The 24,868-nt window shown below is 48.3% G+C and overlaps 1 protein-coding gene across 1 annotated transcript in view; it reads right to left on the bottom strand.

The window, feature by feature from the left end:
* Nucleotides 1–24,868, bottom strand: part of CFAP100 (cilia and flagella associated protein 100) — a 44,370-nt gene that overhangs the window by 19,216 nt on the left and 286 nt on the right. The window contains exons 2-5 of the mRNA XM_063107520.1: nt 24,613–24,720; nt 8,056–8,133; nt 3,302–3,402; nt 1,571–1,736 (exon numbers count right to left, since the gene is read on the bottom strand). Of these exons, the coding sequence (XP_062963590.1) occupies nt 1,571–1,736; nt 3,302–3,402; nt 8,056–8,133; nt 24,613–24,661 (394 nt within the window). The 5' untranslated portion in view covers nt 24,662–24,720. The remainder of the gene's footprint in view (nt 1–1,570; nt 1,737–3,301; nt 3,403–8,055; nt 8,134–24,612; nt 24,721–24,868) is intronic.

The following is a 24,868-nucleotide window of genomic DNA, read 5'->3' on the forward strand; positions in this document are numbered from 1 at the left end:
AGTCCTGACTGTGTCTTGGGCCTCTGTTGCTGTAGTGCCCTTCTCGCTGGGCATGAGGCTCTGGACACCCACACCCTGGAAATTTCACCCAGCTAGACTTAATAATGAAAGGCTTAGTAGCCAGGACCTGAATGGGAGTGGAGAAAGAAAATGGGGTGCCATGATTTCTGCTTAGGGCACCCAAAGCCCCCAGAGCCCACTTTGGGCAGCGGCTAAGTCTGTGCTGCCAGGGTTTAACCAGGCAGGAGGAACTGAGGTGGCATCTGGATGACCTTCTGGAATGCAAGCAGGGTGGTGACAAAGTTGGGGCCAGGGACCACAAAGCCTCTTTCCCTGGCCTTTCCGAAAAGAAACCTCTACGTGCTTCCTTTCTTTGGAGCGCCCAGGAGTTGTGGAAAAGACCTTGAAACAGTGTGGCTCTCAAACCTTGTCCCTCAAATCCCTTCCTTTCCAGAAGATCCTGGTGTGGCTGGCCTGTGTGACTGCCCCTCTAGGAGACCCAGCTCCTCATAGGCAGACACAGTCAAGACAATGAGGAGCCTCTCCCATCCAGATACCACCTGCCTCTGCCTGGTCTTAGGAACCAGGGTGGAGGCAGGAACGAAACATGCTCAGCAAACGACACGTCTGTGCACTCGGGGTTCCTACCAAGTAACCAGCACCCAAGTAGAGGCAGGGACCTTGCACATGTTATGTCCACACTTAGTACACCTGCAGTCCCACTGTGCGCTGGGACTCTCTGACCCCAACTGTGTCTTCCTAACTTTGTGATACTATACGTTATTGACTGGATTCGTAGACTATCAACACATTCGCAGTCCTTACGATTTTCTACTGGTAATAAAAATAAGCTCACACAAACATCCATATTCCTTCTTATTACATTCAGTGCATTAACACAGGTAATCCCCACAACCTATGAGGTTGGTTCTGTTAACAGCCGGGAGAGGAAACGGGTGCAAAGGGGTCAAGTAACTTGACCATGACAACAAAGCCGCAAGTGCTAGAGCTGCTACCAGAACCAGGAGATCAGGTTCCAGACCCACGCTCTTCAGGCCGAGCTGGCCGTCTACACTGCACGCTGTGTCCCCTGCGGAGCCTCAGCACCCACAGTGCACAGCGGTGGTCCCCTTATCGCTGGGTTGAGCTCCAAGACACCCAGGGGACGCCCGAAGCCACAGGTACTGCCAAACCCTGTGTACACTATGTTTGTTCCTGTATATACATATCTATGACCAAGTTTGATTTATGAACAAGGCATAGTGAGAGATTAACAGGGACAACTGGTAGTGAAGTAGAACGACGTAACTAAAGCTAGGTGACTGGGGCCAGCTTCTCTCGCTCAAAATATTTACTGTCCTCACCCATTTTCGGACCGCGGTTGACCGCAGGGCCCTGAAACCCCGGACAGGGAACCCAGGGATGGGGATGTGTGTGGGGTGCTGTGGTGCGAAGCTCTCGGATGTGCCACCTGGAGCCGCCCCTGTGACAGTGCGCGCTGGGGTCGCGCACAGCGAAGCCCACCCTCTGGACGCCTACTGGGCGCGGGCCGGACAGGCAAGGGCGGCACCTTTGGTGGCGGCGAGCTTCCAGGCGGTGGCATCGCGGTCCCGGCGGCTGTCCTCGCGCCTGTCCTCACGCCGCAGCTGCCGCCGCAGGCCGCTGAGCCGGGCCGCCCTCTGTGCCGAGGATGTCATCTTCTCGTGCACGCGCAGCGTCTTCCTCTGCTCCCGCTCCTGGGGGGTCAGGCCGGTCGGGCGGGGCCGGGTCCCCTCCCCCTGCTCGCCCCTGGGGACTCCGCGGAGGATGCGGCGGGCAGGGTCACGCGGCAGAGCGCTCGGTGCTCCGCGGAGACGATGCGTCATTTCATCTGAAAGTCACACCTGAGTGCCCTATATTCTGATTCGGGAAACACGACGGAGGTTGGGGAAACTAGATCTGCTGAGTTTCCAGAAGAAACTCGAGGTCCGGAGTCTGATCTGCAAGCGCTGCTGTGTCGGCCGCCTGGGGCCGCTGGTGTCCCCAATGCCACCTCTTCCCCACCCTGCTTCTGTCCCCTGCGCTGGGGGGGTCCCCGTCACTGCCCAGCCGCTCCTCGGGAGGGGGTCCCCGGACGGCAAAGGGGGGGCTCCACCCCCTCCACCCCAGCCCCCCACCCTGCTGTCCAGATTCTGAGGCTGGGACATCCCCCTGCCAGTCCCCACCCCTCCTGCCCCTCTGAATTGGCCTTTCACATAAGTCTCATTTGGATTCTCTGGGACACTTCTATTTCCTGCTGGGCCCTGCCAGGTACAACCAATGACTCAACATCTGAGAACCCTGCAGGAGGCAGCCCCAGGCCACCAGTTTGCATCTCCAGTGTGACAGGAGTCAGAAAACGTCACCAACTAGAATCCCAGAGGCAGGTCTGTCTTTGAACACAACAGGTAGGTGTTTGCATCAGAGTGAGGTTGCATCAGAGTGAGGTTGGGGGGAACTGGTGGGGTGGGGGAGGGCGTGAGCTTGGGGGGACTGAGGTGGGATTCTGCTCTGAGGAATCTCAGAGATGCTGAGCTCTTATGATGAGTCCTCAGTGAGGTGAGACAGCGGCTGCTTGGTCAGCCAGGAAAGAGGCTGGGGTGGCTCTGCCTTGCACTGTTGGTACCTGTGCTTGCTCAGGCTGTGCTGGGGGCTGTGGGGACGAGTGGGCTGTCCTCACCTCTGGGCATGGCTCTCAGGGTGGGAAAGCAAGAGGGACCGTGCTGGGGTGCAGACAAGCAAGTCCATGGTGTTGGCGCGGCCCCGGACTCTCAGGCCCTGCCAAGGGGCAGGTGTGTGCATGCCCGTGTGCCTGTGTGCACCTCTGTGTCCATATCTGACCTCCAGGGTTCCAACGAGAGGGGACCACACAAAGCCGGAGTGGTCAAGGGGTTCCCTGAGGGAGAGGAGAGGACCCATGAGGTCTGAGATGGGCCTTGAGGGACAAGGAGAATGTTGGCAGGAGATGGCATTTCATGCAGGGACAGTGGAATTGGCAGTGTGGTGGCCAAGGCTGTGGCCACAACAGCCCTAGGAGCCCACCTGACCAACGCCCAGGAACAGTGGTGAGGGGTCTGGGTATGATGCGTGGGGCAGGTCAGAGACAGGCAGGGTTTCCTGTTGATTTTCTAGGCAGTGGTGAGCCGGCGAGTACTCTGGAGTGAGAGTGTCCGGAAGAAAGTGCGCTTCTGAGAAGGGCAGCGGGGCCACTGTCTGCTGTGAGAGGGGAGTGCTGGGGCAGGGAGGCTGCGTGGAGGGGCTGGACTCTGTCCCGGATACTCACTGAGAGAGCCTCATTCCGCTCCTGATCTCTGAGCAAGAAGAAATCCACATCCCCAGATAGGTGGAAAGGATTAGCTGAAGCCTTGGGACTGATCACAGACCCTGGAGAGGGAGACACTTTGCTGCAGAGAGAAGCCACCTCTTCCAGGAGGAGGTCTGTGCCTCCGGGGTCCTAGTGCCCTCCCAGCCCAACATGTGACAGCACAAGTGAGTGGCAAATGTGCTCTTGGATCCAGCCATGCCTGAAGTCCACCCTGGACCTTCTGGCTCCATAAAGTCACCTCTGTGGATCAACCTAGTTTGAGTTGGGCTTCTGTACCTGGCAAGTAAAAGAGACCTCATGAACACAGCCCCTCCTGTGTCTGAAGCATCAGCCCTCTGTCATCTCTCAGTTAAAGTCTCAGGAAGCTCCCCTTCACAGAGGAGGAGGCCAGAGCCTGCCGTCTGTCAGTGATGGAGCACAGGGACACTGAGCAGTGCCCTTTGCTGCACGCGTTGGGCATTCTAGGGGAAGGCTGGGCTGGGGGCAGGACAGTGCAAAGTGCTGGAGGCCAGGGGAGGAGGCAGGAATCCAGGAGGGACCAGAGGCCGGGAGAGGGGCTCATGCAGGTTTCCTCTGCAGACCGGACTCTTGTCCCACTCTTAATGTCCATGACTTTCTTTCGTTCAAAGAGAGAGATTCTAGAACAGATGCCAAAGGGCCTGTGTGAGCCCGCAGTGGCCCGGAAGTCAGATAGAGAGGCCCACTGAGCCTCCCCCACCATACCAGCCCCAGCCCCCAGATGTGTTACAAAATAAATGTAAACACCTAGGACAGCTCTGGAAAACAAGAAGGGTGACTCGGGAATAGCAGCAGTTGCTAGAGAGCTCTGGGAGGGGAGGCAGGGGGATGGGTCAGGGAGGGGTGTGGTCCGCCGCAGCTGGAGACAGGAGGGCACGGAGGTGGGGGTGACAGCTGGAGAGGGGACCCCCGAGGCCAGGTCCTCCCCCTGCTCCTGGACAGCAACCCAGGGCAGAGGCCTTGGCCCTAAGTTTAGAACAGTGGGGACTGGTGCCTGGGTCAGAGGGGCGGGGAAATAAGAGTCTTCATGTTCCCAGGCTGGCCACTAGCCCACACGGGCTGCACATCGCAGGCCTGTCACACAAACAAATCGATAGCTCGCAAGCACTGAGCACTTACCACGGGCCAGACCAGGGATTTTACACGACTTAATGTTCATAACACCCCAGGAATGAGGATGATTGTCATCCCCATTTTACCAGCAGGGAAACTAAGTCACAGAGTGGTAAGAAACTCTCCCAAGGTCCCACAGCTATTAAGTAGCTGCGAGAAGACAGGATTCAGAAAACAAATGGTATTCACAGCCAGGGAGTTAACACTAATGTGAAGACTGCTGATGTGCTAATGTGAAGACTAGCCCAGACAAAGAATGACAATCATTTGAAGGAAATCGTTCCAAATGCAATGTTGGCTGACCATTTATAAATTGATCCATGTAATGCATCCCATTAACAGAATGAAGGAGACAATTATGTAGTCACTTCAATAGATGCAGTAAGAATATCTGATAAAATTCAAAACTTATATTTGACTTAAACTCTAGCAACCTAGGAGTACCAGGGAACCTCCCCAGTCTGATAAAGAGCATTGTGGGGCTGAGCAATGGCCCCGGGCTGTGAATATATTACCCCACTGGTGAAGGGGACTGTGCCTGCCCCTGTGCCTGGAGAGATTGCTCTGGATTACTCGGGTGGGCCCAGTCTAGTCACAGGGGTCCCTCAGCAGGGAGGCAGGAGGGTCACAGAGAGCAGAGATGAGTTGAGGAAGCAGAGGCTGGAGGGGTGTGGGGTGAATTTGTGGACGCTGCCATGTGGACCCTGGAGGAGGAAGGCAGAGGCCGGGAGCCTGACCCTCCCGTGCAGCATCTAGAGAGAACACAGCTCTGCCAACACCTCGATTTTAGTCCTGAAGACCCATTTTGGACATGTGACCTACAGAGCTGTAAGATGATGCATTCACGGTCTTTTAAGCCACTGAGTCTGGGGTAATTTGCTACAACAGCAATAGGAAACAAATGCTTGTATCTACAAGAAGGCTACAGGTGAAATATTGACTGTTTCCTGCCAAAATCAGATCAGGAGAAGGTGGGGATGTCTGCTTAACATTTCTGTTCAACGTTGTAATGAGGGGCCTCACTGGAGCTGTAAGTCAAGAAAAAGAAATAAAAGGGATAAGGATCTCAGAGGAAGAAAAATAATGTCGTATAAGGTGACATGATTGTACAGTAGAAGACCCAAAAGAATCTACGACAAAATGGTTATGATTAGGTCAATCAGACGTGGTTTGTATATCTTATTGCGAAATTAAAACAAATTTGTAGAAGATACAATGAAAGGATATGTTCATGACCCTGGAAGTCAGCAAAGAGTTTCAAAACAGAACACAAAAAGCAATAACCATAAGGAAATGAATGAACAACATTAAAATTAGGAACTTTTGTTCATTAAAAGGCACCCTCAGAGAGTAAAGGGCAGGCCCAGCAGTGGGAGGAGATATTTGTAGGACTTAGAACTGGCAAAAAACTTGAACACAGTGAAGAGCTCCTAAAAATCATTAAAATGAAAAGACGACCCAAGAGAAGAGTGGGCAGAAGACAGGAACAGACACTTCACAACACAGACTCACTGAATGGCCCATGAACACATGCAAAGGTAATCACCCTCCTTGGTGACCTGGGAATAGAAGATACTAATACATATGCAAAGGACTAGGTAATGTTGAAAGGCTCGACAATGTTTCAAGTGTTGGCAAGGACATGGAGCAACCGGACTCTTATGCCTATTGTGGGACTGTGAATTTGTACATTTGCCCTGGAAAACTGTTCATTTATCTACTAAAGTTAAACACACAACGAGCAATTCCACCCCTGGGTGTACACCCAGGAGAAATGAGTGCTTATGTTCCCAAAATGACATGTACAAGAATGTTCATAGCAGTATTTTTATAATAGATGCAAACTGGAGACAACCCTAATGCTCATCAACTACAGACAGAATAAATAAATTGTTGACATCTGCACGCGACAGAATATACACAGCAACAAGAAAGAAGGGGCTCCAGCCAGGTGCAACAGTGTGGATACATCTCACAGACAATGTTCAGTGACAGAGGCCAGAGCCAAAAGAGCAGAGAGTGTGTGACTCCACTTACAGGAGGCAGCTGTCTCTAGGGAGATGGAAACTTCTAGATCTTCATGGGGTGGAGGTCGCACAGTTGTATGTATTTGTCAAAACTTACCAAAGTGTATACTTAAGATCTGTGCACTTCACTGTATATGAATCATGCCTCGGTGAAGAAACCAAACCAGACCCAAACTTGTCCTCCTTAGCCTAACAGCCAATGCAGGCGTCGCTGGGGAGGTGAGAGTACTGTGCTGAGCGGCTGTCATGAACGTCTGTGGCGGAGGGTCAGGCGTGCGCCACCTGAACCCACCAGTCCACGGCAGCATCGCCTCAGCCCACCCAGGAGGCGCACTGGTGACAGAGCGGAACAGACAGACACACAGAGACGGCCGCGCTCTGCAGGAGGAACCAGAGGCGGGGAGAGCGAGAGGCGGGCAGCGCCTGGGGGCTGCAGAGAGACTGGAGCTGTTCGGTTCTCAGCGGAAGCCCGAGCAGGGCGCAGCTTCTACAGGAGACATTCCCGAGATGACAGCGTGAATGTGGGGACGAGCTGGCCCACTGTCAGGCGTGAGGACAGCACCGTGGGCTGGGAAGGAAACATCCCCACTGAAAAGTGCACACTGAGGTACACAGGGATGAAAGGACAAGCTGGATTTTACTTTAAGATATCCTGGCAAAGACAAAGAAAAGAGACAAAGAAAAAGAGAAAAAGGACAGGTGAAGTAAATGTAAAATCTTGTCACTGTCAAATCTGGTGATGGGCCTGTGAGGCTCACTGGCTTTAGTCACCACTTCTGGGCATGTTGGACTTTTTATAATTATAAAAAGGGAGGAAACAGGCTGGGAGGAGGGTCGGGGTGGGCCCAGCTGGTGAAGAACAGACTCGGACAACAGCTGAGAGGTGCCAACTGCCGCAGAAGGACCAGACTGCCTGTAAGTCGGGGGGCAGAGCCGGAAATAGGACGAGTCCAGGGTGGCCACGTGTGGAGCCACACTGCAGGGGCCAAGAGTGTGTGGCACACGCGGCCAGCAGCCCGTGCTTCTTCTCTGACAGGTGGCATCAGTGTGCCTGGCTCAAAGCCTCCTTGTAGATACTGATGGGGACATGACAGATCTTGGCCAGTCAAACGTGGGCAGAACTGCTGACTGGGCTTTCGGGAAGAGTCCTTTCCCAGGAGGGGTGAGTTGGCTGTGGGTAGTCTGGCCCTCCGCTTTGCTCCTCTCCCTGACTGGAATCCGAGGTGACCAGGCTGGAGCTGCAGCAGCCACATTGCAACTACAGAGCAGAAAGGCTTGGGACCTGCCCACATGGAGGATTTCGTGGAACTGCCATTTGTGGAGTCTCGGGGAGCCCTGGGTTGCCTCCCCCATTTCCCACGACTGGAGGGAAAAATAAATCTTGCTTTGTTTATGTTTTTGTTATTTCAGTTCTCCAGAACCCAATTCCTAACAGAAACAGAAGCATCTCCCTCTGCCCTTAGCACTAGAGACCAGGCCGGAGGGCATCGAGGGGCAGAGGGAGAGGGTCCATCTCCTACCAACTCGGACTTCAGCTCCCAGCCCGAGGGTTACCTCTGTCTTTCTTTGCTGGTTTCTCCAGCCTTTCTTCAGTGATCGAAGAACTGTTATTCATGGATTCCAGACTGTTCTCTGGGGAGACACAAAAGTGAAGGCCACAGCAGTGACTCACCTGGCCCGTGAGAGCTGTGGACACAGCACAGCGGGCACACTCCAGCCTCAGCCTCCTCCCCTGCCTGCTGAGCAGGCTGGTGAGTCACTCGGCATCTCCGAGCCTCAGTTTCCATATCTGAGCTGACCGTACGACTTTGTGGAGCACATGAGGACTGCGAAAGCAGCCCTGCAAGTCCCTCATACATACAGCTAGTGTCCTGCGCATCCCTTTTGCATCCTTCAGTTTGTTCCCTAAGAGCAGCGTGTTACAGAAGAACACACCGAGACTCAGGGGCCAGAGACCCCAAGCCTTCTGACTCCCGGCGCAGCCAGTGCCTTTGCCTCCCGGGGCATCCCTCAGAGCTCCCACCCCCTCCCCTGTGAGAAGTGGCTCTGCCACTCCTGGCCCTTCTGACCAGTCTGGGAAGTCAGAGGTAGGCTGGCCCAGCAGCCAGGGTCCGCTTTCCTTCCCAGAGGCCGGCAAGCCTCTCACCCTGGGTGGGATCCTCAATACTGCCTTTCTTTAGGTGACATGTCACCACAGGGTCCCCACTGCCTTGTTGTTTTCTTCAACTGATATCCCCAGGGAGGGAGACGTGTGGCCCGACCCTTCCTCCAACCCAACCCAGGAACCATTTGGAGCTTGGAGACCCCGGCCCATGCCAGCAAGGTGGGGCTGCCAGGGCGCTTGGAGGTGTCCTCTGGTGGGCTGCTCAGGGAGCTGGTCCTCTTGGGGCAGGAAGAGGGAGTGTGAACGTGGTCCTAGAGTGACCTGGGACCATAACCATGAAAAGGGAAGGCAGGGTCTGGGAGGTAGGGATGTCCTGAACAGATGGGTGATGCGGTGACAGAGGAGCGAGGCGGCTCTGAAGGTGCGCTGTGGGACAGGCTGGGGGGGCGGGCCTGGGGCTGGAACCCGAAAGTCTTCAGGGCCACACAGAACATGTAACGTACAGGGGGAGGAGAGACAGGCTGTAGGGAGCGGTGAGGCCTGTGAAGAACTCAGGAGTTCAAGCTGCCAAATTATTATTTTCTACCTATCGTTTTTAATGGCTATATGGTTAAATTTCCACGTAGTAAAATTTGGTTAACCTTATAGAAATCAAAAGATATCACTGTTTTTCAAACAGACCAAAACCAAAACCAAACAAGCCAGAACCCTAAACAATTAACATTTCTTAATCAAAAAAAACAATGCACAAAGCAAAAATGGCAAACAATGCATGTTTGATGTGTCGATATGATGAAAAATCCTCACCTGAAGCCCTCACTGCCTAACAGAGCTTTGTACATGTAGCCAGAAGTATTTCACGCGCATGCACTGTCACGTGCCCCTTCCCTTCTCACTAAATACACCTGCGTGCACGCGTAACATGGGTAAGCCGTGGGGACGATATGCTAAGTGCAGCACGCCAGTCACTGCAGGACCAATGCTGTATGATTCCATTTACACGAGGTCCCTCGAGTAATCAACTTCAGGGAGACAGAAAGTAGAACGGTGGGTGCCAGGGCCGGGGAGGAGAATGGGGAATGAGTGTGTCGGGGGGACAGTTTCAGTTTGGGAAGATGGAAAGTTCTGAGCTGGACGGTGGCGGTGGGTGCACAGCGACGTGCACGTACTGACCGCCCTGGACGCACACTTTCAAATGGTGAACATGGTAAGTGCTATGTTACGTGTACTTCACCACAATTTAAAAATGTTTTCAGAAAAGTATATCTGCTCACACACAAGTCTCATGGGTACTTAGCCGAGTCCCTTAGCAGACGCTGAGGTTTTCTTCAGTCTTTTGCAATTTCTAAACTTTTGCGATGGCTACTGCCAATCATCAAGTTTGTCTGTACTCTCTCCACACCCGGAACTTTTGTCACTCTGATAGGTGACAAATGGCATCCCAGTTTTCATTTACGTTTCTCAATTATGGAGGACACTGTGTCGTTTCAGATGTTACTGATCCCCCTGCTACCCAGGTCTTTCTCCCTCTTCTGTCTCCCCAGACACCTCACCTGTGGCACCTACACCCCACATGCCCCCTGCTGAGCTCCCGGTCTCTCCTCTCACAGACCCACTCTTCCTCTGGCCTCTGCCATCTCAGCCAACAGCCAATGATGCCCAGGTGCCGAGTTGAGACAGGGGTCACCCCAAGCCTCTTCCCTCCCATTCCTACACCCTAGTCACCAAGGCTTGCCCCCACCTCTTGAGAAGCACTGACCCCACCCATGGCCCTCCCAAACCCCCACCTCCCTCACATCAGCCACTGTCCCCTTAACTGGTTTTCTGTGATTGCCCTCCACGGGGCTTCCCTCGTCGAGTCCTGACCACCCCCATAGTGGCCTGGCAGGTCATTGTAAAACACAACTCACAAAACTGACCATGTGTGTGTATCCTCTGCTGGCGAACCTCTGAGATGCGCCTCCATGTGCTGGCCTCCTGGAACTCACGCCCTTCTGAGTCCCCTCTGGCACTGTGATTCCTTGGCTGGCCTGTGTGACCAGCTGCAGAAGTGACAGTGTATGACTTCTGAAGCTTGGTTGTAGAAGATATTGTGGCTCTGCCTTGCCATCTCTCCTGGATCATTGCTCTAGAGGAAGTTGACTGCCATACTGGAAGGACACTCAAGCAGCCCTATGACAGGTCTGTGTAGAGGGAAACTGAGGCCTCTAGCCAACCGCCATGTCAGTAAGCCTGCTCGGGAGCCAACCCTCCAGTACTGGCCACGTCTTCAGATAAGACACCCTGAGCAAAAACCACCAAGACAAGCACTCATAAATTCCTGGCCCACAAGAACTGTGACATAAGACATGTTTATTGTTGTTTTAAGCCACTAAGTTTTGGGGTAATTTGTTATACATCAATGGAGAACTGATATACCCTTGAGTGGAATCCCAGCACTTGCAGGAGCAGGACCCAAGTCAGTGTGGTCTGGGATACCCTGTGTGATCTCACTCTATAACCTTTGCACTTTTTAAAAATTATATTTTAAAATGTAAGTGTATAAATTTGTGGGGTACAGTGTGTTGTTTCAATACATGCATATATCCTACAATTACTCACTTAGGGTAGAGAGCATATCCACCATCTAAACATTTATCTTTTCTTTGTGGTGATTACATTCAAGATCCTCTTTTCTAGCTGTTTAGAAATATGCCATACAATATTATTAGCACTAGTCAGCCTGGAACACCAGAACCTATTCATCCTCTCTGCCTGTAAATTGGTACCTGTTAATCTACCTCCTTCCTTCCCCCAACCCCCTTCCCTTTTTGGTGTCTTGTAACCACTATTCTGCTGTCTACTTCTATGAAAACCACTTATTTTTATTTACTTGTTTATTTCTTTAAAAGATTACACATATAAGTGAGATCATGCAGTACTTGTCTTCCTGTGCCTGGCTTACTTCACTTAACATAATGGTCTCTAGTTCCATCCACATTGCTGCAAATGACAGGATTTCATTTTTTTTGTGTGTGGCTAAATAGTCTTTCATTGTGCATATGTACCACAGTTTTTAAGATCCATTCATCTGCTGACAGACATTTAGGTCGATTCCATCTCTTGGCTATTGTGAGTAGTGCTGCAGTGAACATGGGCGTGCAGGTGTCTGTTCGATACATTGATTTCATTCCCTTGGGTATATACCCAGTAGTGGGATTGCCAGGTTATAAAATAATTCTATTTTAGGTTTTTGAGGAACTTCCATACTGTTTTCCATAATGGTTGTATTAATTTACATTCCCACCAACAATGTATGAGACTTCTCTTTTCTCCCATTCTTAGCAGCATTTGTTATGTTCTTTTTGATAACAGCCATTCTAATTGGAGTGAGATGATATCTCACTGTGGCTTAGTTTGCATTTCCCTGATGCTTAGTGATATTGAGCATTTTTTTCATGTGCCCCTCCATATGTCATCTTTTTTTGTTGTTTATTTTTTGGGGAGTGGGTGGCCAGCACAGGGATCTAACACCCATGACCGTGGTGTTATAAGGCTTGCATGTCTTTTTTTTGGAAATGTTTATTCAGGTCCTTTGCCTTTTTAAAAATTGGGTTATTTGCTTTTTTGCTGTTGAGTTTTTTGAGTTCCTTATATATTCTCAATATCAGCTCCTTGTCAGATGTGTAGTTTGCAAACATTTTCTCCCATTCTGTAGGTTGTCTCTTCACTTTGTTGATTGTGTCCTTTGCTGTGCAGAAACTTTTTAGCTTGATGTAGTCCCATTTGTCTATTTTTGCTTTAGTTGCCTGTGCCTTTGTAGTCTTGTTCTAAAAAGCACTGCCTAGTCCAACTACACGTACTGTTTCCTCTGTTTTCTTCTAGTAGTTTCACAGCTTTGTGTCTTAAACTTAGGTCTTTAATCCATTTTGAGCTGATTTTTGTGTATGGTGAGACATAGGGTCCAGTTTCAGTCTTCTGCATGTGGATATCCAGTTTTCCCAGCACCATTTATTGAAGAGGCTGTCCTTTCCCCAAAGCATATTCTTGGAACCTTTGTCAAAAATCATTGGCTGTAAATGCATGCATTTATTCCTGTGCTCTCTATTCTGTTCCACTGGTCAATTTGTCTGTTTTTATGCCAGTACCATGCTGTTTGGGTTACTATAGCTGCGTAGTGTATTCTGAAGTCAGGAAGTGTGATGCCTCTAGCTTTGCTCTTTTTTTGTTCAAGTTTGCTTTGGCTATATGGGGTCTTTTGTGGTTCCTTACAAATTTCAAGATTGTTTTTTCTATTTCTGTGAAGAATGTCATTGGTTTTTAAATAGGAACTGAGTTGAATCTGTAGATTGCTTTGGGTAATATGGACAATTTGATATTAATTCTTCCTACCCATGAACATGGGATATCTTTCCCTTTATTTCTGTCTTCAATATCTTTCACCAGTGTTTTATAGTTTTCATTGTAGCGACCTTTCACCTCCCTGGTTAAATACTCCTAGGTATTTCATTTTTCCTGATAGCTATTATAAGTGGGATTACTTTCTTGATTTCGTCTTCAGATATTTCATTGGTGTATAGGAATGCTGTTGATTTTCATATGTTCATTGTACATTGTACCACTATACTAAATTCATTTATTGGTTCTAGTAATTTTGGGGGGAGTCTTTTGGATTTTCTATGTATATGATCGTGTCATCTGTGAACAGGGGTAGTTTGACTTCCCTCTTTCCAATTTGGATGTCCTTCATTATTTTCTCTTGTCTTACTGATCTGGCTAGAACTTCCAGTACTGTGTTGAATAAGAGTGGGGGGAATAGGCATCCTTGTCTTGTTCCAGACTTTAGAGGAAAAGCCTGCCTTCAACTTTTGTCCATTCAGTATGATATTAGCTGTGGGTTTGCTGTATATGGGCTTTATTGTGTTGAGGTACTTTCTTCCTATACCTAATCTCTTGGGTGTTTTTATGATAAAGGGGTGTTGTATTTGATCAAATGCTTTTGCTGTGTCTATAGAAATGGTTTTTTTTCATATTTTTTTCATCATATTTTTTTCCCCTTCATTCTGTTGTGTGATGTATCACATTTATTGATTTGCATATGTTGAACCATCCTTGTATTCCTGGAAAGAATCCCACTTGATCATGAAGAATGATCTTTTTAATATGTTGTTGGATTTGGTTCACTAGTATTTTGTTGAGGATTTTCACATCTATGTTCATTAGGGATATTGGTCTGTAGTTTTCTTTTTTTGTTATGTCCTTTTCTGGTTTTGGTATGAGGGTAACGTCTCACACCAAAACGAGTTTGGAAGAGTTCCCTCCTCTTCAATATTTTGGAAGAGTTAAAGAAGAACTGGTAGTAGTTCTTTAAATATTTCATAGAATTCAGTAATGAAACCATCTGGTTCCCGGGGTTTTCTTTGCTGGGAGACTTTTTATTACTGCTTCAATCTCATTACTCATTATTAGTCTCTTTAGTTTTTCTAAATCTTCATGATTCCACCTTGGTAAGTTGCATGTGTCCAGGAATTTATCCATTTCTTCTAGGTTTTCCAGTCTGTTAGCATATAGTTGTTTGTAACAATCTCTTCTGATCCTTTGTACTTCTGTGGTATCAGTCGTAATGTCTCCTTTTTAATTTCTAATTTTATTTATTTGAGTCTTCTATCTTTTCTTTGTTAGGCTCACTAAAGGTTTATTGTTTTTGTTTACCTTTTCAAAAAACCAACCCTTTGTTTCATTGATCTTTTGTATTTTTTAATCTCTAATTTATTTCTGTTCTGATCTTTATTTTTGCCCTGCCACTAATTTTTTGTTTTTCTTGGTTCTGAGGTATAACATTAGGTTGTTTATTTGAAGGCTTTCTACTTTTTTGATGTAGTCATTTATTACTATAAACTTCCCTCTTAAAACTGCTTTTGCTGTTTCCCATAGGTTCTGGTATGTTGTGTTTTCATTTTCATTTATCTCCAGGAATTTTTAAATTTTCTTTTTATTTTCTTCTTTGGTCCATTCATTGTTTAGGAGCATGTTTAATTTCCATGTCTTTGTACAGTTCCCGATGTCCCTTTAGTTACTGATTTCTAGTTTTATTCTGTTGTGGTTGAACAAGACAGTTAATATGATTTTAACTTTTAAAAATCTGTTGAGACTTGTTTTGTAACCTAACATATGGTCTATTCTAGAGAATGTTCCATAGTCTGCTGAGAAGAATGTTTATTCTACAGCCGTTGGATAGAATGTTCACTCCATAAATAAATGTGTGTAGGTACAACTGGTCTAGAGTGAAAATTAACTTTGATATTTCTTGGTTAATTTTCTGTCTGGATGACCTGTCCATCACTGAAAGTGAGGTGTTAAAGTCCCCAGCTATTATTGTGTTGTAGTCTCTCTCTCCCATTAGGTCCAACAATATTTGCTTTATATATCTGGGTGCTCTGGTGTTGGGTCACATATATTTAAATTGTTATCTTGTTGAATTGATCCCTTCATCATTATATAATGACCTTCTTTACCTTTTTTTACTTTCCTTGAGTGGAAGTCTATTTTATTTGATATAAATATGGCTATTACTGCTCTTTTTTTATTTTCATTTGCATGAAATATCTTTTTCCATCCCTTCACTTTCAGTTGCAGTGTAGGTAAAGTGAGTTTCTTATAGGCAGCTTATTGTTGGTTCTTGTTTTATAATCCATTCAGCCACTTTGTGTCTCTTAATTGGGGAATTTAATCCATTTACATTTAGTTAATACTGATATATAGGGACTTATTCCTGCCATTTGGTTACTTTTTTTTCTGGTTGTTTTGTCAGTCCTTTTTCCAGGTCTTACAGTCTTCCTTTGTGATTAAGTGATTTTCTCTTGTATTATATTTTGATTTTTCACTATTTATTTTTAGTTTATCTATTACAGGTTTTCGTATTATGATTATCATGAGGCTTACAAAAAACATTGTATAGTTATAACAGATTATTTTAAACTAATAACAATTTAACTTTGATTGCTAAGAAAAAAACAAAGCTGACTCTACACTTTGACATCATTCTCACCCGGCCCCCCCACGACTTTTTCATGTTTTGTTTCAAGTTACATATTTTAATATTGCTATCTCCATATGGCTATTATTATTATCTTAAGAGTTTTGTCTATTAGTCTTTATACTAGGGATATAAGTGATTTATTCACCACCCTTACAGCACTGGAGTATTATGAGTTTGTCTGTGTACTTACTTTACTAATGAGTTTTACACCTGCAAATGTTTTCTTGTTATTCTTTAGTGTCGTCTTCTTTCATACTGAAGAATTCCCTTTAGTATGTCTTGTAAGGCAGGTCTAGTGTTGATAAATTCCGTTGACTTTTGTTTGCCTAGGAAAGTCTTTATTTCTCTTTCATATTTAAAAGTTAGTTTTACTGGATACAGAATTCTTGGCTGACAGTCTTTTTCCTTCAGCACTTTGAATATATCCTGCTCACTCCTGGCCTGTAGGATTTCTACTGAGAAATATGCTGAAAGCTGTACTGGGGTTCCATTGAATGTTATGTGTTGCTTTTCTCTTGTTGCTTTCAGTATTCTTTGTTTGTCTTTGTTTTTTTTTTTTTTTTTTTTTTTTTTTGGTAATTTGACTATGCTGTGCCTTGGAGCATTCCTCTTTGTCTTGAATTTGGTTAGTGATGTTTGATCTTCTTGTACCTGGAGGCTGTCATTTTTCTCCATACATGGTAAATTTTCAGCCATTATTTCCTTAAATATGATTTCTAGGTCTATTCCTTTTGCATCTCTTTTCAGGTATGCCAGTTATGCAGAACTTTTTATGCTTGAGGGTGTTCCATAGTTGCTGTAGTTCTATTTCAATTTTCTTTTTTTTTTTTTTTGTCTTTTTCGTGACTGGTACTCAGGCAGTGAATGCACCGGCCATTCCTATATAGGATCCGAACCCGCGGCGGGAGCGTCGCTGCGCTCCCAGCGCTGCACTCTCCCGAGTGCACCACGGGCTCAGCCCTATTTCAATTTTCTTAGTCTTTTTCCTTTTTGCTCCCCTGATTGGGTAACTTCATATGTTCTGTCTTCAAGCCTGCTGATTCTTTCCTCTGATTGATCAAGTCTGCTCCTGCAACTTTCTGTAGAGTTTTTCAGTTCAGATAATGTATTCTTTATTTCTAGATCTTCTATTTGGTTTTTAAAAATTGATTCTATTCCTTTGTCAAATTTCTCATTCTACTCCTGGATTTTTTTCCAAATATCATTTTATTTTCTATCTACATTTTCTTGTGACTTCCTGAACATCATTAAGAGGGTTATTCTGAACTCTCTGTCAGACATTTCATAGATTCACTCTTCTTCTGGGTCCACTGCTGGTGTTTTGTTGGTTTCTGTGGCTGGTGTCATATTTCTCTGTTCTTCCTTGATCTTTGTGTCTTTACATTGATGCCTGCACAGTTGGGCAGATGGGAACCTCCTGCATGTTTTAAAAGTGTTTTTTGGTGGTGTTAGACCTTTACTACTCAATATCAGAACTTTGTCTCTGGTCTATGTTTTTCCTGTTCTGTGGCAGATTAATAGCAACCACCACCACTTAAACACTGCATTGGAACTAATTTGCTGTCCTGCCATTAATTTCTGAATCAGGGAAGACTTACTGTGGGGACTGGAACTTTAATGCTGTGCTTAAGCTAAATTGCTGCCTTGCTGTTGATTCTCAGACTGGAGAAATGTTTTCCTGTGGACCATATTTTAATTGTTGGCCTTTTAGTAACTTCTGGGTCAAGTGGAGTCTCCACAAGAGCAACTGTACTGTGTGAAAAATTCAGCCCAGACTGAGTCCCCCCAACTGTGCCCCCTGCAGTTCTATTGCACTGGCTGGCCCCCAATGTGCTACAACCATGCCAATTGAGAGGCAGATCAGCTGCCAACACTGTGCTCTGATGCCCCCTGATGAGTCAGACCCCTGGCTCTCCAAATGTTTCCTGTGGGGCATGCCCCAGATGAATCCCCCACAAAGACTCACTCACTGCTAGGTAAATCGAACACCCACCTCTTACTCTCTCCTCTCAGCAATGAGACAGCAGGGCCAGTGGCCTTTTCCATGTATGGTGCTGTAACAGCCTTGAAATTTGGAGACAGAGCATTCCAAAATGATGTTTTCTTCTTGCTGGGTGTGGCCCCTCCCTCCTCTGCAGGCACAGGGGAACCTCACCAATAGCTACCTGGCTTGGGAAATGGGACGGGATGTTCTGAAGTGATGTCTTTTGCAACAGTCATGGCACTTTTCTCCCCTGTGCAAAAAGCGCTGTGGTGGTTTTGCAGTCTCCAGGGAGCTGCTATGTGTGCTGAGCCACACAGGCCTGGAGAGTAACTGGTCTGGGACTGATTGGAGTGACCCTTCCTCCCATCTGTCATGTCTTTCTATGCCTTCGTGGACTCAGTCTCTCCTCCTCTCTCCCTGAGTTCCAGTGATTGCAGGATGGCAGTCTTCTGTTTTAGTCATTGCAAGTTGGTTTCTTGGTGGTGGAAGGCAGGAGTGATGCCAGGGACCATCCGGTCCGCCATCTTGGTGGCATCACTCTCATTCTCTGCAATTTTTCTTCTAGCCACCACCCTCTCTGTCATTCAACACCTGGCCATGCTGAGATTCTGTGAATCTTGAAAAGGCCAAGCTTCTCTGATGCAGGGACTGCCATGTGCCATCCCCTTTGTGTTCTCACCCTGCCCTGGCCCCCCTCAGCCAGCACCCTCCTAGCCTGTCCTCTGGGAACCTCCTCACCTCCTCATCCAGACCAGCTGGGCTCATCTTATGCCTCCCAGCAGTGGTCCTACCCTCTTTAGTAAGTATCACATCAGCCATTATTCAGGAGTCTGAGGTAGGAAACTCCTTGAGGACAGGTGTATTAACCATGTCTTTCATTTTCTTATTTAAATGCTTTGACATCTGGGGCCTTCTGACCTAGAGGGACTGCCCTCTAGGGTTAGTGGCTCCTCCAACCACTGCAGACCACCTTCTTTGTGCCCCTCCAAATATGCCCAGACTGTCCTGTTCGTGGAGTCTACCCTTCTCCCAGCAGCCAGGACAGTCAAACAGAAATTAGTTATGTCACTGCCCCACTCACAAACTACCAATGTCTCTCACTAAAGCTGGTGTGTGCTCATACCTCTCTTCCACCCTCTTCTGCCTCCCCCGCAAGCCCGCCAATATCTATTTCAAAAAATTTTCATCACCCTAAAATGAGACTGTGCCCATTAAACAAAAACTCCCATTCCCCCTCCCCCAACTCTGCACCATTCTGCTTTCTATGAATTTGACTATTCTAGGTATCTCATATATGTAGAATCATATAGTATTTGTCCTTTCGCATCTAGCTTATTTCACTTAGTATAATGTTTCCAAGGTTTATCCATGTTGCAGCATGTGTCAGAATTTCTTTCCTTCTTAAGGTTGAATAATATTCCATTTTGTGTGTAGACCACATTTTATTCATCCATCCATCCATCTACAGACACTTCCACCTCTTGGCTACTGTGAATAAAGCTGCTATGAGCATGGGTATACAAGTATCTGAGTCCCAGATATCAATATATATTTTTTTCATATATATCTAGGAGTGGAATTACTTTATCATATGTTAATTCTAAGTTTATCTTTTTGAGGAACTTCCAAACTACTTTCCACAGGGGCTGCACCATTTTGCATTCCCACTAACAGTGTAAAAGAGTTTCAATGTCTCTACATCCTCACCAACACCTGTTATGTTTTGGATTTATTTTGAAAGTAGCCTTCCTAATGGGTGTGTGCTGGAATCTCATTTTGGTTTTGATTTGCATTTTCCTAATGATTAATGAAGTTGAATATGTTTTCATGTGTTTTGTGGCCATTTGTATATCTTCTTTTGAGAAATGTCTACTCAAATCCTTTGCCCATTTTGAATTGGATTGTTTGCTTTTTGTTTTGTTGAGTTTTGGGAGTTCTTTATATATTCTGGACACTACTCCCCTGTCAAAGATTTCTAATGTCACAGGCCTAATGTGGGCAGCATGTTTGTCTGGCTCTCCAAGGGTGGAGGGGTGGGAAAGGGAGGTAGACAAAGCCAGGACGCTGCTTCAACCAGGGGGGTTGGGGGCTGGCCTCTGTGCCCGCCTCTTGGTCAAGTGCAATCAGACACACAGCCCCAATTTCTGGAGGACAGGGCCCTTACTGCCCACCCTGGCACCTGGAAGCTGTACCAGGAACTTAGGCCACCCTCCCTGTGGCTGCCTGCTGCTGGGAGGGTGGCTGGAGGCTGGAGGCTGGTAGCTGCTCCAGGAATTGATGAAAATTCACCAAAATTTACCAGCCTCTTCATGTAACTCTAGCCTGGAAGCTGCAAGTATTTGATTAGACTCCAGGGTTTCCAGAATGTTTCATTCTGACAGTTCCCGCCAGCTTAATTGTTGTCTGGAGGAGGGATTCCTGGGTCCTTCTACTCTGCCATCGTCTACGACATCCCTCCAATTCCTAGATATTCTTTTAGATGTCATTGAAAATGCGATTGCTTGCTTCATTTCCCTTTTGGATTATTCATTGCTGGGGTTTAAAGACAGCTTATTTTTTTACATTGGTCTTGTACCCTGCAACTTTGCTGAATTCATTCATTAGCTCTAGTAGCTTTCTTGTGCATTCTTTGGGAGTTTCTCTATATAGGATTGTGTCATCTGTGAATAGTTTTACTTGCTCCTTTTCAATTTGGATGTCTTTTATTTCTTTTTCTTGCCTAATTGCTCTGGCTAGAACTTTTAGTACAATATTAAACAGCAGGGGTTAATGTGGGCATCCCTGTCTTGTTCCCAATCTTAGGGCAAAAGCTTTCAGGCTAACAGAGTTTTACTGAAGGCCTGTTAGGTGCCAGGCTCTGGGGAGTCAGCAGCACACAAGACACACAAACACCCTGCCCTCATGGAGCTTACCTTCTACAGTAAACAAGATCAGTAAGGAGAGGTAGGGTAGGTCAGATGGTGGAAAGTGCTAACAAGAAAAATAAAGCAGGGACAGCAATTAGGAAGGTAGGGTAGGGTGGGGGGTACTCCATGTTTTAAATGGGATGCTTGGGGAGGCCCTACTGAGAAGGCAATATTTGAATAAATTCCCAAAGGGTGTGAAGGAGGGAGCCACAAGGGAATCTAGGGAAAGAGCGTTCCAGGTGAGAGTACAGGGGAGAGTAGTGTTAAGACGCCGAGGCAGAGCCGCCTGTCCTGCCCAGCAGCACGAGGAGGCCAGAGTGGCAGGAATGGAGCGAGCAATTGCTTGTCTCTCCCCAACTTTCAGAGAGCAGGCACCATCTCTGCCTCATTTACCTCTGTACCCCCAGACTAGCACAGTGCCTGACGTATGGGAGGTGCTCACTAGCTCTCAGTGAAATGACTGTGGTCCCCGAGGGGCCTGATGTGGGCAGCATGTGTGGATGGTGAGCTTCAGCTGGCCCAGGTTTGCAGCTCCCAAGATGAAGGTGAGATCACCTAAAACCATGGTTCCCCAAACTGTCAAATTAGTGCATCCAGCCCTTCCCTTCCCCCACAGTCAGAAATGGCCAGGGGAAGTCTCGGCAGACCCCAGACCCCTCTCTGCTGCTCCCAGCACGGGGAACATGGACTTTGAGGCAGTGAGTGTGAGGCTGCTGGGTGTCCTCGGCCTGGGAGTGAGGCTTCTTCACAGGGATGAGCCTTTCCCAACCTCCTCCTCCTGGAGTCCTGTACACTGAGCCTGGTCTCTTGGCAAACAAATCGACCACTCAATGAACAAATACCCCCACCCCCCTGAGGCTTAGGCGGGGTTCTGGCCTGGAGGTCAGGAGCTCCAGACATGGAGGGACCAGCTGCAGCCCCGTCTCCACGATCTAGCTCCGCACTGGGGCCAGGTGCCAAAGGTAGAGGGGCCAGAGCTGGGGGATTGTCCTGCAGCCCCGTCCCCATCTCCCCTGACTGGGAAGCCTGTAGGCCACTCTGGGCTTTCCCTGACTCTTCTGCCCAGTCATGGTCTCTATTAAATACCCTGTCCTCTGCTCAAGGTCTCAAGGGAGGCTGTGGGCAAACCAGCCCTTCTGCCGTGCATTAGAGAATGGTATCCCTTGTCACAAAAGTCATAAAAGCTAGACACTGGGCAATCTCACTGCTTAAACCCCTCCCATCACCTGAACAGAACTGAATAGTTCTCCTGCAGCCCCCAAAGCCCTACCCAATCTGGTCCATGCTGGCTTCCTGTCTCTGCCTTGACCACGCCAACCTCATTCTCACTGCAGGGCCTTCGCCTAGAATGCCCTTTCCCCACTCTGCCTACTCATCTTTCAGGATTGTCACTGATGCTTAAATGTCATCTCCACAGAGAGGCCTTCCCTGATTACCTCTTTCACCCGCCTCCCCCGACCTGCTCAATGCTTACAGCTCTGTTCCTTTCTGGTTGTTTATTTTCCAGGGTCTGCCTTCCTCACCACAGTGCAAAAGGACTCCACTGGATTTACTCACCCTGAAATTTGTGCCAGTGCCTGGAATCAATGCCCACACACAGCTGGCCCCTAGTAAGTGGTCATGAATAGAGAGTAAACCAAGAGCTCCTGTGGCCCAGCCCCAGGCACACAATGCAATCGATGACACACACTGGTGGGCCTGGGCCAGGTGACAGTGAAGTGACAGGGGTGGGGAGGGTGACCTGGAGGAGCTGGCTGGGCCAGGTCCTGGAGGAGAGTTGCAGAGGAGAGGGCCCTGGGGAGGGAGCAAAGGAGCTACTCCCCTAAAGTGGGCACCTTCTGATATATTCTTTTAGGTACCATGTTGGCACAAAGACCTTTAGGATCATGATATAAAATGTCAGAGGATGCCATATAAAATCACACTCCTAGGATGGTGCCTGTCGCAGCCCCTGCACTGCAGCCCCGCCCTGCCTCTCCAGCTGAGTCTCTGCCCAGAAACTCCCGTCCTGCGCTCTCTTAGCATCCTACCACTCCAGCTTCACCTGGGCTGTGGGAGGGGCAGGAAGTCATAGCAGCAACAGCACTTCTGCCCAGCCCTGCCCAGCATCCCCTCAACTGTCATAGCCACCCTAGGGAGCAGGCGTGCTCCATTCCACAGACAAGAGAGCTGAGGCTGACTGATGCAGCAGAGGAGTGGTGGGGCTGCAGGTGGGTCTGACACCCCACCCCCCACCCTCTGCCCAGCCTTGGCCCTGTGACTAAGGCTGGGGTCCAGGCACCCTATCTGCACCTGTCCCAGACTGGGAGCTCGGCATCCCAAGCTCCTCCTGATGGTTCAGTGCCTTCCTGGCCCCCACCTTGGTCTCCAGCTCCTGCAGGTGGCCCTGGGACATCGGGCAGAGCAATCCTCCTGGCTGCAGCCCTCAGGCCAGTACACTGCACCAAGGCCTGCTTCCCTGGCCTGCCCGACTCAAGGCCCCTTCCTGTCCCGGCCTACCGACCCCGCGTCTGCCTGCTGGCCTGGTTTACTCATAAATGCACAGACCCTCAGCCAATCTTGAGGGATTGCCCAGTGCCACAGGATCATAGGGGGCCCCCAACTAACCAACCATCCTCATACCTCAGTATGAATCAATACAGTTTATTATCCTGAGTGTTTTGTGGTAGCACAATAATCTTGCATTGTTTTATGCGTGTTGAGAGTTAATTAGTTATCTGTAAACATTTCAAAGCCATCTTTTTCTTTGGTAATCCCATTTCAGTCTTTCTTCACTTTTCAAGTTGCTCTGGAGCCAAGACAGAGAGAGCACGTGCGTGCAAGTGTGATAGAGCGACAAGTGCTCATTGCAGCACACTTTTGAAGCAAGCTAAATGCCCACTGACAGTGGCCTGGTTAAACAGGTTATGACGCATCTGCAGTATGGGGTGACTATTCTGCTCAAAAGCACAAGTCCAAGGGAATTCTTTATGTACCCATAAGGAACAGTCTCCGCAGTGCACGGGCCAGTGGTGCAAAGCAAGGTGCAGGAAGCATGTCCTTGACACGGCTGTTAGTGTGACAAAAGGGCAAGCTCCGTCTATGCACATTTGTTTGTATGTGCATGGAGCACAGTTGGAAGAGACAGGTGACGCTGGCCACCTCCGTGGAGGGGACCCTGGGAATCCGGGGACAGAGCAGGAGTAGGCTTTTCATGGGGGGGGGGGGAGGCACGCTTTGAACACACTTTTGAATTTTGAACCATGGGATACTCTACCTAGCTAAAAACAGATCAAATTCAAATTTAAAAGCTGAAGGGAACAAGAACACACAGATGGTGTTGTACATTCTGCCCACCTGGGCAGCCTCCCTCAGTGCCACCCAGAGTGAGCATCTGGCAGCAGGTGTGTGGATCCACTAGAGAAGGGACTTCACCCGAGGACCTAGTGGCAGCTGGCCGCTTCCTGGGGCTCAGCCTTGTAGCCATGGCTGCAGGAAAGCTGAGAGGCTCACCTCCACATGGCTCCCTCCTGATGCCTTTCACAGGCTGAGTGGTGTCTCCCCCAAGTTCCTCTGTTGAAGTCCTAACTCCAGCACCTCTGACTGAGCTTGTTTGGAAATAAGGCAGTTGCAGATGTAATTAGTTAAGCTGAGGTCATTCTGGAGTGGGGTGGGCCCTAATCCAACATGATGGGTGTCCTTATAAAAAGGGGACATTTGGACACAGACACACACACAGGCAGAACATCATGCGAACATGAAAGCAAAGACTGTGGTGATGCTCCTACAAGCCAAGGAACGACTAAGGTTGCAACCACCAGAAGCCAGGAAAGAGGCCTGGGACAGATGCTCCCTCAGTCCTCAGAAGGAACCGACCCTACCACACCGTGACCTCAGACTTCCACTCCAGAACTGCGAGTCAATACATGTCCTTTGTTTAAGCCCCCCAGTCTGTGGTGGCACTTTGTTACACGGTGTTTCAAGGGAAGCTGGCAAAGCTGTGATTCCTGCCTCACCACCTGATTTAGGCCCCTCCGAGTCCAGACTTCACTGACCCAGGCTCCACGGCTTCTTCCAGAGGCTTCGACCTCTGAGAGACCCCACCCAGTATGGTACTTACTGTTACAAGTCATGTTCTTGGAGACCCCACTGGACAGTATCTTGGGCATCCTGGCTGAGGACCAGCAGGTCGACGCAAAGCTTGGCCTCGGCTAAAGGAGCTCCTCACCTGGGGAGCAACACAGCGTTTGAGCCTGGTGACCCCACGTGGCAGATCCTGCCCCTGCTGACAGCTGCGGCCTTTCCTGATGGCTGACCACGTGGCCGCCACCTGCATGCTCCCACCTCTCCCACCCCTGCCCGCTAACCTTGGTCTG

This window comes from Cynocephalus volans, chromosome 9 (genome assembly GCF_027409185.1).
Source record: "Cynocephalus volans isolate mCynVol1 chromosome 9, mCynVol1.pri, whole genome shotgun sequence".
In the NCBI taxonomy this organism is placed as follows: domain Eukaryota; kingdom Metazoa; phylum Chordata; class Mammalia; order Dermoptera; family Cynocephalidae; genus Cynocephalus; species Cynocephalus volans.